Below are 19457 nucleotides of genomic sequence, written 5' to 3' on the forward strand. Positions count from 1 at the left end.
GGGGAGTAACCTCCTGCTAATGAAAGCAACAGGCTGGTCAAGGCCATCATAATTTGTTTGGGACAAAACTGCCCCTATCCCATGTTCAGAGGCATCTATCTGCACAATGAACTGCTTAGAATAATCTGGAGCTTTTAGAACTGGTGCTGAGCACATTGCTTGTTTCAGGGTGTCAAAGGCCTGTTGGCATTCCACAGTCCAGTTCACTTTCTTGGGCATTTTCTTGGAGGTGAGTTCAGTGAGGGCTGTCACAATGGATCCATATCCCTTCACAAACCTCCTGTAGTACCCAGTTAAGCCAAGGAATGCCCTGACTTGAGTCTGGGTTTTTGGAGCTACCCAGTCCAGAATAGTCTGGATCTTGGGTTGGAGTGGCTGAACTTGGCCTCCACCTACAAGATGGCCCAAGTAAACCACAGTTCCCTGCCCTATCTGGCATTTGGATGCCTTGATAGAGAGGCCTGCAGATTGCAGAGCCTTCAAAACCTTCTTCAGGTGGACCAGGTGATCCTGCCAGGTGGAGCTGAAGACAGCAATATCATCAAGATAAGCTGTGCTAAAGGACTCCAAACCAGCAAGGACTTGATTCACCAACCTTTGGAAGGTGGCAGGGGCATTCTTTAAACCAAAGGGCATAACAGTAAACTGATAATGCCCATCAGGTGTGGAGAATGCTGTTTTCTCTTTTGCTCCAGGTGCCATTTTTATTTGCCAGTACCCTGCTGTCAAGTCAAAGGTACTTAAGAATTTGGCAGCACCTAATTTATCTATGAGCTCATCAGCTCTAGGAATTGGATGAGCATCTGTCTTGGTGACAGAGTTGAGCCCTCTGTAGTCCACACAAAACCTCATCTCTTTCTTTCCATCTTTGGTGTGAGGTTTGGGGACTAAGACCACTGGGCTAGCCCAGGGGCTGTCAGAGCGCTCAATTACTCCCAATTCCAGCATCTTGTGGACTTCCACCTTGATGCTTTCCTTAACATGGTCAGACTGTCTAAAAATGTTGTTCTTGACAGGCATGCTGTCTCCTGTGTCCACATCATGGGTACACAGGTGTGTCTGACCAGGGGTTAAGGAGAAGAGTTCAGGAAACTGTTGTAGGACTCTCCTACAATCAGCTTGCTGTTGGCCAGAGAGGGTGTCTGAGTAGATCACTCCATCTACTGAGCCATCTTTTGGGTCTGATGACAGAAGATCAGGGAGAGGTTCACTCTCTGCCTCCTGATCCTCATCTGTTACCATCAACAGATTCACATCAGCCCTGTCATGGAAGAGCTTAAGGCGGTTCACATGGATCACCCTCTTGGGGCTCCTGCTTGTGCCCAGGTCCACCAGGTAGGTGACCTGACTCTTCCTTTCTAGCACTGGGTAAGGGCCACTCCATTTGTCCTGGAGTGCCCTGGGAGCCACAGGCTCCAGAACCCAGACTTTCTGCCCTGGTTGGAACTCAACCAGTGCAGCCTTTTGGTCATACCAAAACTTCTGGAGCTGTTGGCTGGCCTCAAGGTTTTTGGTTGCCTTTTCCATGTACTCTGCCATTCTAGAGCGAAGGCCAAGTACATAGTCCACTATGTCTTGTTTAGGCTCATGAAAAGGTCTCTCCCAGCCTTCTTTAACAAGAGCAAGTGGTCCCCTTACAGGGTGACCAAACAGAAGTTCAAAGGGTGAGAATCCTACTCCCTTCTGTGGCACCTCTCTGTAAGCAAAAAGCAGACATGGCAAGATGACATCCCATCTCCTTTTGAGTTTTTCTGGGAGCCCCATTATCATGCCTTTTAATGTCTTGTTGAATCTCTCAACTAAGCCATTAGTTTGTGGATGGTATGGTGTAGTGAATTTGTAAGTCACTCCACACTCATTCCACATGTGTTTTAGGTATGCTGACATGAAGTTGGTACCTCTGTCAGACACCACCTCGTTAGGGAAACCCACTCTGGTAAAGATACCAATGAGGGCCTTGGCTACTGCAGGGGCAGTAGTCGACCTAAGGGGGATAGCTTCAGGATACCTAGTAGCATGATCCACTACTACTAGGATGTACATATTTCCTGAGGCTGTGGGAGGTTCCAGTGGACCAACTATGTCCACACCCACTCTTTCAAAGGGGACCCCCACCACTGGAAGTGGAATGAGGGGGGCCTTTGGGTGCCCACCTGTCTTACCACTGGCTTGACAGGTGGGGCAGGAGAGGCAAAACTCCTTAACCTTGTGGGACATATTGGGCCAGTAGAAGTGGTTGACTAACCTCTCCCACGTCTTGGTTTGTCCCAAATGCCCAGCAAGGGGAATATCATGGGCTAAGGTCAGAATAAACTCTCTGAACGACTGAGGCACTACCACTCTCCTAGTGGCACCAGGTTTGGGGTCTCTGGCCTCAGTGTACAGGAGTCCATCTTCCCAATAGACCCTATGTGTTCCATTTTTCTTGCCCTTGGACTCTTCAGCAGCTTGCTGCCTAAGGCCTTCAAGAGAGGGACAGGTTTCTTGTCCCTTACACAGCTCCTCCCTTGAGGGTCCCCCTGGGCCTAAGAGCTCAACCTGATAAGGTTCAAGCTCCAAAGGCTCAGTTCCCTCAGAGGGCAGAACTTCTTCCTGAGAAGAGAGGTTCTCTTTTTCTGACTGTGTTGCAGTTGGTTTCCCAACTGACTTTCCTTTTCTCTTGGTAGGCTGGGCCTTTCTTCCAGACTCCAGCTCTACTTTTTCACCCCGTGCCTTGCATTGTGCTCTTGTTTTTACACACACCAGTTCAGGGATACCCAGCATGGCTGCATGGGTTTTTAGTTCTACCTCAGCCCATGCTGAGGACTCCAGGTCATTTCCAAGCAGACAGTCTACTGGGATGTTTGAGGAGACCACCACCTGTTTCAGGCCATTGACCCCTCCCCATTCTAAAGTTACCATTGCCATGGGATGTGCTTTAGTCTGATTGTCAGCGTTGGTGACTGTATAAGTTTTTCCAGTCAGGTATTGGCCAGGGGAAACCAGTTTCTCTGTCACCATGGTGACACTGGCACCTGTATCCCTCAGGCCCTCTACACTTGTCCCATTAATAAAGAGCTGCTGCCTGTATTTTTGCATGTTAGGCGGCCAGGCAGCTAGTGTGGCTAAATCCACCCCACCCTCAGAGACTAGAGTAGCTTCAGTGTGGACCCTGATTTGCTCTGGGCACATTGTTGATCCCACTTGGAGACTAGCCATTCCAGTGTTACCTGGATTGGAGTTTGGAGTGGAACTTTTCTTGGGACAGGCCTTGTCTCCAGTTTGGTGTCCAGACTGACTACAGTTTCGACACCAGGCCTTTTTGGGATCAAAGTTTTTACCCTTGTGCCCAGGATTGTTTTGTGAAGAGGCTCTGGGCCCACCCTCCTGTGCATGTTTTTGGGGGCCTGTAGAAGACTCTTTACTATTTTTATTTTTGGCTGTCTCACCACCTTTCCCCTGGGGAGGTTTTGTGACCCCTTTCTTTTGGTCACCCCCTGTGGAAGTTTTGGACTCCCTTGTCTTGACCCAATGGTCCGCCTTCTTTCCCAATTCTTGGGGAGAAATTGGTCCTAGGTCTACCAGATGCTGATGCAGTTTATCATTGAAACAATTACTTAACAGGTGTTCTTTCACAAATAAATTGTACAGCCCATCATAATTACTTACACCACTGCCTTGAATCCAACCATCTAGTGTTTTTACTGAGTAGTCTACAAAGTCAACCCAGGTCTGGCTCGAGGATTTTTGAGCCCCCCTGAATCTAATCCTATACTCCTCAGTGGAGAATCCAAAGCCCTCAATCAGGGTACCCTTCATGAGGTCATAAGATTCTGCATCTTTTCCAGAGAGTGTGAGGAGTCTATCCCTACACTTTCCTGTGAACATTTCCCAAAGGAGAGCACCCCAGTGAGATCTGTTCACTTTTCTGGTTACACAAGCCCTCTCAAAAGCTGTGAACCATTTGGTGATGTCATCACCATCTTCATATTTAGTTACAATCCCTTTAGGGATTTTCAACATGTCAGGAGAATCTCTGACCCTATTTATGTTGCTGCCACCATTGATGGGTCCTAGGCCCATCTCTTGTCTTTCCCTCTCTATGGCTAGGATCTGTCTTTCCAAAGCCAATCTTTTGGCCATCCTGGCTAACTGGATGTCCTCTTCACTGGAGTTATCCTCAGTGATTTCAGAGTTGTTGGTCCCTCCTGTGAGGGACCCAGCATCTCTGACTATTATTTGTGGAGTCAGGGCTTGAGAAGCCCTGCTCTCCCTAAGTAGGACTGGAGGGGGGGAATTTCCCTCCAAGTCACTATCTTCATCCTCTGAGTTGCCACCCTCAGAGGGGTTGGCCTTTTCAAACTCTGCCAAAAGCTCCTGGAGCTGTATTTTGGTAGGTTTGGGGCCGATTGCTATTTTCTTTAGTTTACAGAGTGACCTTAGCTCTCTCATCTGTAGATGGAGGTAAGGTGTGGTGTCGAGTTCCACCACAGTCACATCTGTGCTAGACATTTTGCTTCTAAAAGTTGGAATACTTTTTAAGAATCTAAAACTGGTTCTAGAATCTAATTCAAACTTTTACAAACTTTTAAACTCTAAAAGAAATGCTAAACAGGATCTAACACAAGGCCCTAGCAGGTCTTTTAAGAATTTAGAAAACTTTTCAAATTGCAAAAATCAATTTCTAATGACAATTTTGGAATTTGTCGTGTGATCAGGTATTGGCTGAGTAGTCCAGCAAATGCAAAGTCTTGTACCCCACCGCTGATCCACCAATGTAGGAAGTTGGCTCTGTATGTGCTATTTCAAAGTAAGGAATAGCATGCACAGAGTCCAAGGGTTCCCCTTAGAGGTAAAATTGTGGTAAAAAGAGATAATACTAATGCTCTATTTTGTGGTAGTGTGGTCGAGCAGTAGGCTTATCCAAGGAGTAGTGTTAAGCATTTGTTGTACATACACATAGACAATAAATGAGGTACACACACTCAGAGACAAATCCAGCCAATAGGTTTTGTTATAGAAAAATATCTTTTCTTAGTTTATTTTAAGAACCACAGGTTCAAATTTAACATGTAATATCTTGTTTGAAAGGTATTGCAGGTAAGTACATTAGGAACTTTGAATCATTTCAATTGCATGTATACTTTTCAAGTTATTCACAAATAGCTACTTTAAAAGTGGACACAGTGCAATTTTCACAGTTCCTGGGGGAGGTAAGTTTTTGTTAGTTTTACCAGGTAAGTAAGACACTTACAGGGTTCAGTTCTTGGTCCAAGGTAGCCCACCGTTGGGGGTTCAGAGCAACCCCAAAGTCACCACACCAGCAGCTCAGGGCCGGTCAGGTGCAGAGTTCAAAGTGGTGCCCAAAACGCATAGGCTATAATGGAGATAAGGGGGTGCCCCGGTTCCGGTCTGCTTGCAGGTAAGTACCCGCTTCTTCGGAGGGCAGACCAGGGGGGTTTTGTTGGGCACCGGGGGGGACACAAGCCCACACAGAAATTTCACCCTCAGCGGCGCGGGGGCGGCCGGGTGCAGTGTTGGAACAAGCGTCGGGTTCGCAATGTAAGTCAATGAGACATCAAGGGATCTCTTCAGCGCTGCAGGCAGGCAAGGGGGGGCTTCCTCGGGGAAACCTCCACTTGGGCAAGGGAGAGGGACTCCTGGGGGTCACTTCTGCAGTGAAAGTCCGGTCCTTCAGGTCTTGGGGGCTGCGGGTGCAGGGTCTTTTCCAGGCGTCGGGACTTAGGTTTCAGAGAGTCGCGGTCAGGGGAAGCCTCGGGATTCCCTCTGCAGGCAGCGCTGTGGGGGCTCAGGGGGGACAGATTTTGGTACTCACAGTCGTAGAGTAGTCCGGGGGTCCTCCCTGAGGTGTTGGTTCTCCACCAGCCGAGTCGGGGTCGCCGGGTGCAGTGTTGCAAGTCTCACGCTTCTTGCGGGGAGTTGCAGGGTTCTTTAAAGCTGCTTCTTGAAACAAAGTTGCAGTCTTTTTGGAGCTGGTCCGCTGTCCTCTGGAGTTTCTTGTCGTCGTCGAAGCAGGGCAGTCCTCAGAGGATTCAGAGGTCGCTGGTCCCTTTGGAAGGCGTCGCTGGAGCAGAGTTCTTTGGAAGGCAGGAGACAGGCCGGTGAGTTTCTGGAGCCAAGGCAGTTGTTGTCTTCTGGTCTTCCTCTGCAGGGGTTTTCAGCTAGGCAGTCCTTCTTCTTGTTGTTGCAGGAATCTAATTTTCTAGGGTTCAGGGTAGCCCTTAAATACTAAATTTAAGGGCGTGTTTAGGTCTGGGGGGTTAGTAGCCAATGGCTACTAGCCCTGAGGGTGGGTACACCCTCTTTGTGCCTCCTCCCAAGGGGAGAGGGTCACAATCCTAACCCTATTGGGGGAATCCTCCATCTGCAAGATGGAGGATTTCTAAAAGTTAGAGTCACCTCAGCTCAGGACACCTTAGGGGCTGTCCTGACTGGCCAGTGACTCCTCCTTGTTGCTTTCTTTGTTCCCTCCAGCCTTGCCGCCAAAAGTGGGGACCGTGGCCGGAGGGGGCGGGCAACTCCACTAAGCTGGAGTGCCCTGCTGGGCTGTGACAAAGGGGTGAGCCTTTGAGGCTCACCGCCAGGTGTTACAGCTCCTGCCTGGGGGAGGTGTTAGCATCTCCACCCAGTGCAGGCTTTGTTACTGGCCTCAGAGTGACAAAGGCACTCTCCCCATGGGGCCAGCAACATGTCTCTAGTGTGGCAGGCTGCTGGAACTAGTCAGCCTACACAGACAGTCGGTTAAGTTTCAGGGGGCACCTATAAGGTGCCCTCTGGGGTGTATTTTGCAATAAAATGTACACTGGCATCAGTGTGCATTTATTGTGCTGAGAAGTTTGATACCAAACTTCCCAGTTTTCAGTGTAGCCATTATGGTGCTGTGGAGTTCGTGTTTGACAAACCCCCAGACCATATACTCTTATGGCTACCCTGCACTTACAATGTCTAAGGTTTTGTTTAGACACTGTAGGGGTACCATGCTCATGCACTGGTACCCTCACCTATGGTATAGTGCACCCTGCCTTAGGGCTGTAAGGCCTGCTAGAGGGGTGACTGACCTATACTTGCATAGGCAGTGAGAGGCTGGCATGGCACCCTGAGGGGAGTGCCATGTCGACTTACTCGTTTTGTTCTCACTAGCACACACAAGCTGGCAAGCAGTGTGTCTGTGCTGAGTGAGAGGTCTCCAGGGTGGCATAAGACATGCTGCAGCCCTTAGAGACCTTCCTTGGCATCAGGGCCCTTGGTACTAGAAGTACCAGTTACAAGGGACTTATCTGGATGCCAGGGTCTGCCAATTGTGGGTACAAAAGTACAGGTTAGGGAAAGAACACTGGTGCTGGGGCCTGGTTAGCAGGCCTGAGCACACTTTCAATTGTAAACATAGCATCAGCAAAGGCAAAAAGTCAGGGGGCAACCATGCCAAGGAGGCATTTCCTTACAGAAAGGGAAAGACAAGAGATGGGCCTAGGACCCATCAATGGTGGCAGCAACATAAATAGGGTCAGAGATTCTCCTGACATGTTGAAAATCCCTAAAGGGATTGTAACTAAATATGAAGATGGTGATGACATCACCAAATGGTTCACAGCTTTTGAGAGGGCTTGTGTAACCAGAAAAGTGAACAGATCTCACTGGGGTGCTCTCCTTTGGGAAATGTTCACAGGAAAGTGTAGGGATAGACTCCTCACACTCTCTGGAAAAGATGCAGAATCTTATGACCTCATGAAGGGTACCCTGATTGAGGGCTTTGGATTCTCCACTGAGGAGTATAGGATTAGATTCAGGGGGGCTCAAAAATCCTCGAGCCAGACCTGGGTTGACTTTGTAGACTACTCAGTAAAAACACTAGATGGTTGGATTCAAGGCAGTGGTGTAAGTAATTATGATGGGCTGTACAATTTATTTGTGAAAGAACACCTGTTAAGTAATTGTTTCAATGATAAACTGCATCAGCATCTGGTAGACCTAGGACCAATTTCTCCCCAAGAATTGGGAAAGAAGGCGGACCATTGGGTCAAGACTAGGGTGTCCAAAACTTCCACAGGGGGTGACCAAAAGAAAGGGGTCACAAAACCTCCCCAGGGGAAAGGTGGTGAGACAGCCAAAAATAAAAATAGTAAAGAGTCTTCTACAGGCCCCCAAAAACATGCACAGGAGGGTGGGCCCAGAGCCTCTTCACAAAACAATCCTGGGTACAAGGGTAAAAACTTTGATCCCAAAAAGGCCTGGTGTCGAAACTGTAGTCAGTCTGGACACCAAACTGGAGACAAGGCCTGTCCCATGAAAAGTTCCACTCCAAACTCCAATCCAGGTAACACTGGAATGGCTAGTCTCCAAGTGGGATCAACAGTGTGCCCAGAGCAAATCAGGGTCCACACTGAAGCTACTCTAGTCTCTGAGGGTGGGCTGGATTTAGCCACACTAGCTGCCTGGCCGCCTAACATGCAAAAATACAGGCAGCAGCTCTTTATTAATGGGACAAGTGTAGAGGGCCTGAGGGATACAGGTGCCAGTGTCACCATGGTGACAGAGAAACTGGTTTCCCCTGGCCAATACCTGACTGGAAAAACTTATACAGTCACCAACGCTGACAATCAGACTAAAGCACATCCCATGGCAATGGTAACTTTAGAATGGGGAGGGGTCAATGGCCTGAAACAGGTGGTGGTCTCCTCAAACATCCCAGTAGACTGTCTGCTTGGAAATGACCTGGAGTCCTCAGCATGGGCTGAGGTAGAACTAAAAACCCATGCAGCCATGCTGGGTATCCCTGAACTGGTGTGTGTAAAAACAAGAGCACAATGCAAGGCACGGGGTGAAAAAGTAGAGCTGGAGTCTGGAAGAAAGGCCCAGCCTACCAAGAGAAAAGGAAAGTCAGTTGGGAAACCAACTGCAACACAGCCAGAAAAAGAGAACCTCTCTTCTCAGGAAGAAGTTCTGCCCTCTGAGGGAACTGAGCCTTTGGAGCTTGAACCTTATCAGGTTGAGCTCTTAGGCCCAGGGGGACCCTCAAGGGAGGAGCTGTGTAAGGGACAAGAAACCTGTCCCTCTCTTGAAGGCCTTAGGCAGCAAGCTGCTGAAGAGACCAAGGGCAAGAAAAATGGAACACATAGGGTCTATTGGGAAGATGGACTCCTATACACTGAGGCCAGAGACCCCAAACCTGGTGCCACTAGGAGAGTGGTAGTGCCTCAGTCGTTCAGAGAGTTTATTCTGACCTTAGCCCATGATATTCCCCTTGCGGGGCATTTGGGACAAACCAAGACGTGGGAGAGGTTAGTCAACCACTTCTACTGGCCCAATATGTCCCACAAGGTTAAGGAGTTTTGCCTCTCCTGCCCCACCTGTCAAGCCAGTGGTAAGACAGGTGGGCACCCAAAGGCCCCCCTCATTCCACTTCCAGTGGTGGGGGTCCCCTTTGAAAGAGTGGGTGTGGACATAGTTGGTCCACTAGAACCTCCCACAGCCTCAGGAAATATGTACATCCTAGTAGTAGTGGATCATGCTACTAGGTATCCTGAAGCTATTCCCCTTAGGTCGACTACTGCCCCTGCAGTAGCCAAGGCCCTCATTGGTATCTTTACCAGAGTGGGTTTCCCTAAGGAGGTGGTGTCTGACAGAGGTACCAACTTCATGTCAGCATACCTAAAACACATGTGGAATGAGTGTGGAGTGACTTACAAATTCACTACACCATACCATCCACAAACTAATGGCTTAGTTGAGAGATTCAACAAGACATTAAAAGGCATGATCATGGGGCTCCCAGAAAAACTCAAAAGGAGATGGGATGTCCTCTTGCCATGTCTGCTTTTCGCTTACAGAGAGGTGCCACAGAAGGGAGTAGGATTCTCACCCTTTGAACTTCTGTTTGGTCACCCTGTAAGGGGACCACTTGCTCTTGTTAAAGAAGGCTGGGAGAGACCTCTTCATGAGCCTAAACAAGACATAGTGGACTATGTACTTGGCCTTCGCTCTAGAATGGCAGAGTACATGGAAAAGGCAAGCAAAAACCTTGAGGCCAGCCAACAGCTCCAGAAGTTTTGGTATGACCAAAAGGCTGCAATGGTTGAGTTCCAACCAGGGCAGAAAGTCTGGGTTCTGGAGCCTGTGGCTCCCAGGGCACTTCAGGACAAATGGAGTGGCCCTTACCCAGTGCTAGAAAGGAAGAGTCAGGTCACCTACCTGGTGGACCTGGGCACAAGCAGGAGCCCCAAGAGGGTGATCCATGTGAACCGCCTTAAGCTCTTCCATGACAGGGCTGATGTAAATCTGTTGATGGTAACAGATGAGGATCAGGAGGCAGAGAGTGAACCTCTCCCTGATCTTCTGTCATCAGACCCAAAAGATGGCTCAGTAGATGGAGTGATCTACTCAGACACCCTCTCTGGCCAACAGCAAGCTGATTGTAGGAGAGTCCTACAACAGTTTCCTGAACTCTTCTCCCTAACCCCTGGTCAGACACACCTGTGTACCCATGATGTGGACACAGGAGACAGCATGCCTGTCAAAAACAAAATCTTTAGACAGTCTGACCATGTTAAGGAAAGCATCAAGGTGGAAGTCCACAAGATGCTGGAATTGGGAGTAATTGAGCGCTCTGACAGCCCCTGGGCTAGCCCAGTGGTCTTAGTCCCCAAACCTCACACCAAAGATGGAAAGAAAGAGATGAGGTTTTGTGTGGACTACAGAGGGCTCAACTCTGTCACCAAGACAGACGCCCATCCAATTCCTAGAGCTGATGAGCTCATAGACAAATTAGGTGCTGCCAAATTCTTAAGTACCTTTGACTTGACAGCAGGGTACTGGCAAATAAAAATGGCACCTGGAGCAAAAGAGAAAACAGCATTCTCCACACCTGATGGGCATTATCAGTTTACTGTTATGCCCTTTGGTTTAAAGAATGCCCCTGCCACCTTCCAAAGGTTGGTGAATCAAGTCCTTGCTGGTTTCGAGTCCTTTAGCACAGCTTATCTTGATGATATTGCTGTCTTTAGCTCCACCTGGCAGGATCACCTGGTCCACCTGAAGAAGGTTTTGAAGGCTCTGCAATCTGCAGGCCTCTCTATCAAGGCATCCAAATGCCAGATAGGGCAGGGAACTGTGGTTTACTTGGGCCACCTTGTAGGTGGAGGCCAAGTTCAGCCACTCCAACCCAAGATCCAGACTATTCTGGACTGGGTAGCTCCAAAAACCCAGACTCAAGTCAGGGCATTCCTTGGCTTGACTGGGTATTACAGGAGGTTTGTGAAGGGATATGGATCCATTGTGACAGCCCTCACTGAACTCACCTCCAAGAAAATGCCCAAGAAAGTGAACTGGACTGTGGAATGCCAACAGGCCTTTGACACCCTGAAACAAGCAATGTGCTCAGCACCAGTTCTAAAAGCTCCAGATTATTCTAAGCAGTTCATTGTGCAGACAGATGCCTCTGAACATGGGATAGGGGCAGTTTTGTCCCAAACAAATGATGATGGCCTTGACCAGCCTGTTGCTTTCATTAGCAGGAGGTTACTCCCCAGGGAGCAGCGTTGGAGTGCCATTGAGAGGGAGGCCTTTGCTGTGGTTTGGTCCCTGAAGAAGCTGAGACCATACCTCTTTGGGACTCACTTCCTAGTTCAAACTGACCACAGACCTCTCAAATGGCTGATGCAAATGAAAGGTGAAAATCCTAAACTGTTGAGGTGGTCCATCTCCCTACAGGGAATGGACTTTATAGTGGAACACAGACCTGGGACTGCCCATGCCAATGCAGATGGCCTTTCCAGGTTCTTCCACTTAGAAAATGAAGACTCTCTTGGGAAAGGTTAGTCTCATCCTCTTTCGTTTGGGGGGGGGGTTGTGTAAGGAAATGCCTCCTTGGCATGGTTGCCCCCTGACTTTTTGCCTTTGCTGATGCTATGTTTACAATTGAAAGTGTGCTGAGGCCTGCTAACCAGGCCCCAGCACCAGTGTTCTTTCCCTAACCTGTACTTTTGTATCCACAATTGGCAGACCCTGGCATCCAGATAAGACCCTTGTAACTGGTACTTCTAGTACCAAGGGCCCTGATGCCAAGGAAGGTCTCTAAGGGCTGCAGCATGTCTTATGCCACCCTGGAGACCTCTCACCCAGCACAGACACACTGCTTGCCAGCTTGTGTGTGCTAGTGAGAACAAAACGAGTAAGTCGACATGGCACTCCCCTCAGGGTGCCATGCCAGCCTCTCACTGCCTATGCAAGTATAGGTCAGTCACCCCTCTAGCAGGCCTTACAGCCCTAAGGCAGGGTGCACTATACCATAGGTGAGGGTACCAGTGCATGAGCATGGTACCCCTACAGTGTCTAAACAAAACCTTAGACATTGTAAGTGCAGGGTAGCCATAAGAGTATATGGTCTGGGAGTTTGTCAAACACGAACTCCACAGCACCATAATGGGTACACTGAAAACTGGGAAGTTTGGTATCAAACTTCTCAGCACAATAAATGCACCCTGATGCCAGTGTACATTTTATTGTAAAATACACCACAGAGGGCACCTTAGAGGTGCCCCCTGAAACTTAACCGACTGTCTGTGTAGGCTGACTAGTTCCAGCAGCCTGCCACACTAGAGACATGTTGCTGGCCCCATGGGGAGAGTGCCTTTGTCACTCTGAGGCCAGTAACAAAGCCTGCACTGGGTGGAGATGCTAACACCTCCCCCAGACAGGAGCTGTAACACCTGGCGGTGAGCCTCAAAGGCTCACCCCTTTGTCACAGCACCGCAGGACACTCCAGCTAGTGGAGTTGCCCGCCCCCTCCGGCCCCGGCCCCCACTTTTGGCGGCAAGGCCGGAGAAAATAATGAGAAAAACAAGGAGGAGTCACTGACCAGTCAGGACAGCCCCTAAGGTGTCCTGAGCTGAGGTGACTCTGACTTTTAGAAATCCTCCATCTTGCAGATGGAGGATTCCCCCAATAGGGTTAGGATTGTGACCCCCTCCCCTTGGGAGGAGGCACAAAGAGGGTGTACCCACCCTCAGGGCTAGTAGCCATTGGCTACTAACCCCCCAGACCTAAACACGCCCTTAAATTTAGTATTTAAGGGCTACCCTGAACCCTAGAAAATTAGATTCCTGCAACTACAAGAAGAAGGACTGCCTAGCTGAAAACCCCTGCAGAGGAAGACCAGAAGACAACAACTGCCTTGGCTCCAGAAACTCACCGGCCTGTCTCCTGCCTTCCAAAGAACTCTGCTCCAGCGACGCCTTCCAAAGGGACCAGCGACCTCTGAATCCTCTGAGGACTGCCCTGCTTCGACGACGACAAGAAACTCCCGAGGACAGCGGACCTGCTCCAAAAAGACTGCAACTTTATCCAAAGGAGCAGCTTTAAAGAACCCTGCAATCTCCCCGCAAGAAGCGTGAGACTTGCAACACTGCACCCGGCGACCCCGACTCGGCTGGTGGAGAACCAACACCTCAGGGAGGACCCCCGGACTACTCTACGACAGTGAGTACCAAAACCTGTCCCCCCTGAGCCCCCACAGCGCCGCCTGCAGAGGGAATCCCGAGGCTTCCCCTGACCGCGACTCTCTGAAACCTAAGTCCCGACGCCTGGAAAGGACCCTGCACCCGCAGCCCCCAGGACCTGAAGGACCGGACTTTCACTGCAGAAGTGACCCCCAGGAGTCCCTCTCCCTTGCCCAAGTGGAGGTTTCCCCGAGGAAGCCCCCCCTTGCCTGCCTGCAGCGCTGAAGAGATCCCTTGATCTCTCATTGACTTACATTGCGAACCCGACGCTTGTTCTAACACTGCACCCGGCCGCCCCCGCGCCGCTGAGGGTGAAATTTCTGTGTGGGCTTGTGTCCCCCCCGGTGCCCTACAAAACCCCCCTGGTCTGCCCTCCGAAGACGCAGGTACTTACCTGCTGGCAGACCGGAACCGGGGCACCCCCTTCTCTCCATTGAAGCCTATGCGTTTTGGGCACCACTTTGAACTCTGCACCTGACCGGCCCTGAGCTGCTGGTGTGGTGACTTTGGGGTTGCTCTGAACCCCCAACGGTGGGCTACCTTGGACCAAGAACTGAACCCTGTAAGTGTCTTACTTACCTGGTAAAACTAACAAAAACTTACCTCCCCCAGGAACTGTGAAAATTGCAGTGTCCACTTTTAAAGTAGCTATTTGTGAATAACTTGAAAAGTATACATGCAATTGAAATGATTCAAAGTTCCTAATGTACTTACCTGCAATACCTTTCAAACAAGATATTACATGTTAAATTTGAACCTGTGGTTCTTAAAATAAACTAAGAAAAGATATTTTTCTATACAAAACCTATTGGCTGGATTTGTCTCTGAGTGTGTGTACCTCATTTATTGTCTATGTGTATGTACAACAAATGCTTAACACTACTCCTTGGATAAGCTTACTGCTCGACCACACTACCACAAAATAGAGCATTAGTATTATCTCTTTTTACCACTATTTTACCTCTAAGGGGAACCCTTGGACTCTGTGCATGCTATTCCTTACTTTGAAATAGCACATACAGAGCCAACTTCCTACATACTGCACTTGTAAAACTGTGGACGTGATATCCGTACATTTGTGAGAGAGTAACTTATCCACCGAACTTCGAGTCTGGCCCATATCCTGTTCATATAGTCTCAGCCATTTCTGCCCGTTCTTTTAATTGTTTTTCTCTGCAACAAAGATTCATAATTACAATCCAAAGGCTCTAATTTTTTGATCTAAAATAATTTTATTTTACTATTTTTCATGTATATTGTTTTTTCAAAGAAGGAAAAATGTTGTGCCTTTATTTAGTAATGTACTTACAACATAAAATGGTGCTCTAAGACCCTGACTGTGGTCATGAATTCAGAGAAGCTTCCCTTCATTACTTAGCATTGTAAGTAATCATTCGTGTGAGCTTTCGACCTCAGGGCAGCGTGGTATAAGGAAATGATTTGAGCTATGTTAATGTATGTAAATAATTTATCTTTGTAAGGCTGGGCAGAGTGTAATCAGTGAATTGAGATGCTTCTGAAGGAGGCTGAAGAAGAAATGTTTGCATTGGCAATTTTCCTGAAATAATTGTACTGCCTCTTACTCTGCCTTTTCTGCTTATTCATTATTGAAAGGTTGCATACCTTTTCAATACTTTCAGTTGCCTTATAGCCTGGAATAAAATTGTACTAACATGTGTATTTGTTTTTACTTTTACCTACACACTGTAAAACACAAAACTTAAAGTGCTCTAGAAATCTTTGGTTTAAGTGTCTACTCGCTTTATAATGCCAACTGTTAATTTGCTCAGGCATAATCAGTCACCTTTAAAACTATGCAACTTGGTCCTCACCTGTGTTAAACTTTAATGATTAACATGATTACAGGATAGTTTCAGCTTTTCCTGTAGGTAGCTTCTGCTAGCTAGTGCATCTGAAAGTAAGCAACCATGAGCACCAAGAAGCCTTCAAATGAACTCCAGGAAATGGTGGTGGAAACACACAGCTCAGGAGATGGGTATATAAACAATTCAAATGCCTTGAAATCCCTTGTAGCACAGTCAACATGATAATTAAAAAAGGGAAAATGTATGACACTACCAAGACCCTGCCTAGATTACACCATCCATCCAAACTAGGTGACTGCACAAAAACCAGACTGATCAGAGAGAATAGCTGTCAATAGGCCAATTGACACTTTAGATGAACTCTGGACATTTAAAGCTAAGACAGGACAGATTGTGCAGGTGCCAACAGTATCGCAAGCACCCCACAATTTGACCTTTATTGTTAAGTGTCAATAAGGAATTTACTGAAGAAAGTTCATCTTGAATCCCATTTGAAGAGTTCAAAAAAACACTGGGGATTCTCTAGTCATATGGCAAAGGATTTTGTGGATAAACAAAACCAAATTGCAGTTTTGAGGTCTAAATCCAAAGTATTCTGTTTTGCTCACACTTAACAGATCACATTAGCCAAAAACACTGTCCCTAATGTTAAGTACACTGGTGGTATCATCAAGCTATTAGCATGCGTCTCTTGCTAGGGACTGGGGCACTTGTCAGGATTGTTAGAGCAAAGTTCAGGAAAGCCCTTTAGTAAACTTTGCATCCTATGTAAGAAAAGAGAAAGCTGAAACTAAGACAGAGGTTCCCCTTCAGAAAGAAAGTGACCAGAAGCACGATGAGTGACAAAAATAAAATGGTAAATATCCCTGCATCAAGTCAATTGCCCAACCTCTGTCCACTTGAAAATGTGTGGTCTTATTTTCTGTCCTGTAAAGAAAGGGTACTCGGTTAGTCAAAAGGCTACTCAATGAACTTGACAGAGCATGATCAGCTTTGTTAGGAATAGACAAAGCATAACAAATCAAGGTGTACAAAGTTGATGGAGACCTATCCCAACAGGCCCATTGCTGTAATTTCTGCCAAAATTGCTTTCACCAAGTATTAAGCCAGGAGAGTAGAGATTTATCCAGTTTTCCCAGGGAAGAATGGATTGTACATCGGTAGATAAACATTTTAATTGAAATGAAAGAAGTTCTGAGGCACTGACTCAACAAAATGTGGAAAACGTTTTACTGGAAATCTTTGTCCAAGGAAAGTCCCTTTTTACTGTTTGTAACTTTTGTGTATTTTATGTTACATTTTTCCAACTCTAGGAAGTTTGTAGTTTATGAAGTGCTACGTGAGGAGGAGTTTTCGCCCCTTAAGAATGCAGACAGTCAGAATGGGAAGGACAACCCCACCACTGCAAGGCATGCCCTCATGTCGCTTCATCACTGCTGGGTCCTCAACGCTGGGGGACACTTCGTAGATGAGAATGGTACCAGGATTCCAGCTATTCCCCTGTAAGTGGCTGTGCTTTGGCTTCTGACTTCAACCATGTTCAGGGCTGCCTTCGCAGTACAGTGAGCAGATTATCAAAAACTAAAAGCTTTAGGTCAGTGGGGGCACACATCAGCAATATTTCCCTTTTGTGCCCATGTGTGCCCATTGAGGGAAATGTCATATTTACACCCTCTGCAGAGGATGGTTTAGTTAAATTGTCAAACTCATTTTTTAAAGGAGATAATTGAACTGTCGAAGGCTCACTGACTGCATCCAAGCCTACCAGAACTAATTTATGGCACTTTATTACACACAGTTACTGTATAGTACTCTAGTAAGTGGACTAGCCTGGAACAAGCTCGAAGAAAGTTTTAAGTAAGGCAGGAATTTAGATTTAAAACAGGATTCTGTCATAGATAAACATGCTTTGTATACTCCTGAAATCTACTGGTTGGTTCCTGAGTAGTTTAAATATATTTCAAATGTAGCTGTATGGTTATCAAGTCTACACTGACTGGTACCACCAAACATTATTATTCTCAATGGAATCCCCTCAGTCCCCTTTTTAGTTTGAGCCTAGGCATCGCTCATGCGCTGTCTTTCGAAATGCTGTAATCTATTCTGTGGGCTTTCACCATGCCCATCACTTTCATTCATTCCTTGGCCTACCTTTCAAAATTCCTTTGGTTTGTTAGGTAAATGCTTTAGGTTTGTCCTGCCTTGAGACTGTTTTGTTCCAACCCTGGAGACTAACCCTGTTACATGGATTATTGCACAAGTGGCCATATACCTTATTGCCGGCGTACTAGTTTTTAGGTTGAGCATAGCAGCGTGCATGAGCTGTTTTTCCGACGTGTTGTTATCTCAGTGGGCTTTTAACCGCGCCCACCTCACGCCCATCACTTTCACTCGTTCATGGGCTTGCCTTTCAAAAATCCTTTGATGACATTGGTAAATGCTTTACATTTGTCCCTCCTTGGGGCGGTTTTGTTACCACCTTGGAGACCAACCCTGTTTCATGGATAATTGCTTGTTTGCCAATATGTTTGACTGCGTGCAAACTTCTTTGTCCTTTTGTGTTTCCCCTTCACGCTCACAGTGGCCATGGCGCTTTGAATTGACTTGCTTATGTCAACTGTTTTACTTTTCATTTTCAATTTATGTGGCAAGAAAAATCTAGTTAGGAATTTACGCTAGTAGCTCTAACTCGAGCAAACGCAAGACCCAGTGCATTGCAAATGCTTGTTTCTTTTGCCTCTCCTCTTCGAGCTTGTGGCATGTTGTTTTTTCCTCTGGAATTTCGCTGTTTCTTTACGTGCCTGCTCCCAAACAAAGGCTGCAAGCTTGAGGGGGATTATATAGCGCAATCCCAACTGGAAGATTGGAGCGCTTTACATGAGCACCAGTTTGCAGTTTAAAAATATACAAACTAGAGCCTTTTAAATAGAAAAAACACAAGGGAAACCCTCAAAGCGGCTCTCCCAGCACCAGGAGAGAGCCGATACTACAATATTCACTGCACTCAGGAAACTCTTCCTATAATGCTTTTGCCCATAACTCAGCCTGTGGTGGTCCTAGGACAATGGGACCACCACCAAAACGTTCAGAATGACGTGCTCTTTCTGCTCATGGGTTTCCACACTAGGTTTAGGGGCCCAAAATCATAGTCTCTCCCACCATTCAATGTCTTTTTAAGCTCTCTCATGTCTGGAGCTTTTGCTGTACAGCTGGGAGTAGTTTGTGTTTTAAGGGTCTTGTCTGTGATAATATTCTAACAGGCCTGTTAGGCCTGAAAATGTGTAATGCATTATGCCCTCTAGGGGCTGAATATATAGTTACGCTATAATGCTCTATGTTCTTTCTTTTCATGTTGCTACGCCCTCTAGGGGCTATATGGTTACATGATCTCTCTTCTTCAAAATGCTATTTTTATTGTGATGCCCTCTAGGAGGTGTTCTGACCACTACAGCCTAATGCCAAATATATGAAGGAATGCACACACAGTTTATATCTGATAAAGGTTTACTTGGTGCTCTTGCTGGGGGGAGTTGGCCATCAGGGGGAGGAATGGACTGTGGGAAAGTCCCACAGAATCCTAACTACTAAATTCAAAGGAAGGCAATGTCAATTTCCAGGACTCCACCTAAAATTAAATAATATAATCTAGGAAACCCTTGAACAGAATGGGACACCAGTACATTTATTGAGTTGCTTCAATCTCACTTGACCACACTCCCAGTGACCCTTTGCTGTAATTTAGTATGAAGAAGCTTTGATTGAAGTGGGGATATTCAACATAGGTCCAAGGGACCAGCTCCAAATCATATTTTCAGGATATGTACTGACAAGTATACATCATTTCACTTTGGGTCCATTGCATACTCATTTTTATATGTATACATCATAAACATATGGCATGGATCCAGCTCTCTAAAACCAGCACTGTTCACTGCTGGATAAAGGTGAACTCTGTGAAAGGAACACCTGGGTTTCTTCTCTGTGCTTGACTTGAAGATGATAAAGTCTCCAAATAGTTATTGCTCAATTCGCAGTTTTGTAGTCATGGCCTGGAACTACAAATCACGTCAATCCTGTAATGCCAGTGATTCATAGATTTAATTCAATGGTGTAGGAAGTTGGCTCTTTATGCACTATT

At 47.1% G+C, this 19457-nt stretch overlaps 1 protein-coding gene across 2 annotated transcripts in view; it reads left to right on the plus strand.

Moving 5' to 3' along the window:
* Positions 1 to 19457, plus strand: part of UAP1 (UDP-N-acetylglucosamine pyrophosphorylase 1) — a 185699-nt gene that overhangs the window by 140460 nt on the left and 25782 nt on the right. For both annotated transcript variants that reach the window (XM_069231099.1, XM_069231098.1), the window contains exon 8: positions 16633 to 16821. In XM_069231099.1, the coding sequence (XP_069087200.1) occupies positions 16633 to 16821 (189 nt within the window). The remainder of the gene's footprint in view (positions 1 to 16632; positions 16822 to 19457) is intronic.

Source organism: Pleurodeles waltl, chromosome 4_2 (assembly GCF_031143425.1).
Source record: "Pleurodeles waltl isolate 20211129_DDA chromosome 4_2, aPleWal1.hap1.20221129, whole genome shotgun sequence".
In the NCBI taxonomy this organism is placed as follows: Eukaryota; Metazoa; Chordata; class Amphibia; order Caudata; family Salamandridae; genus Pleurodeles; species Pleurodeles waltl.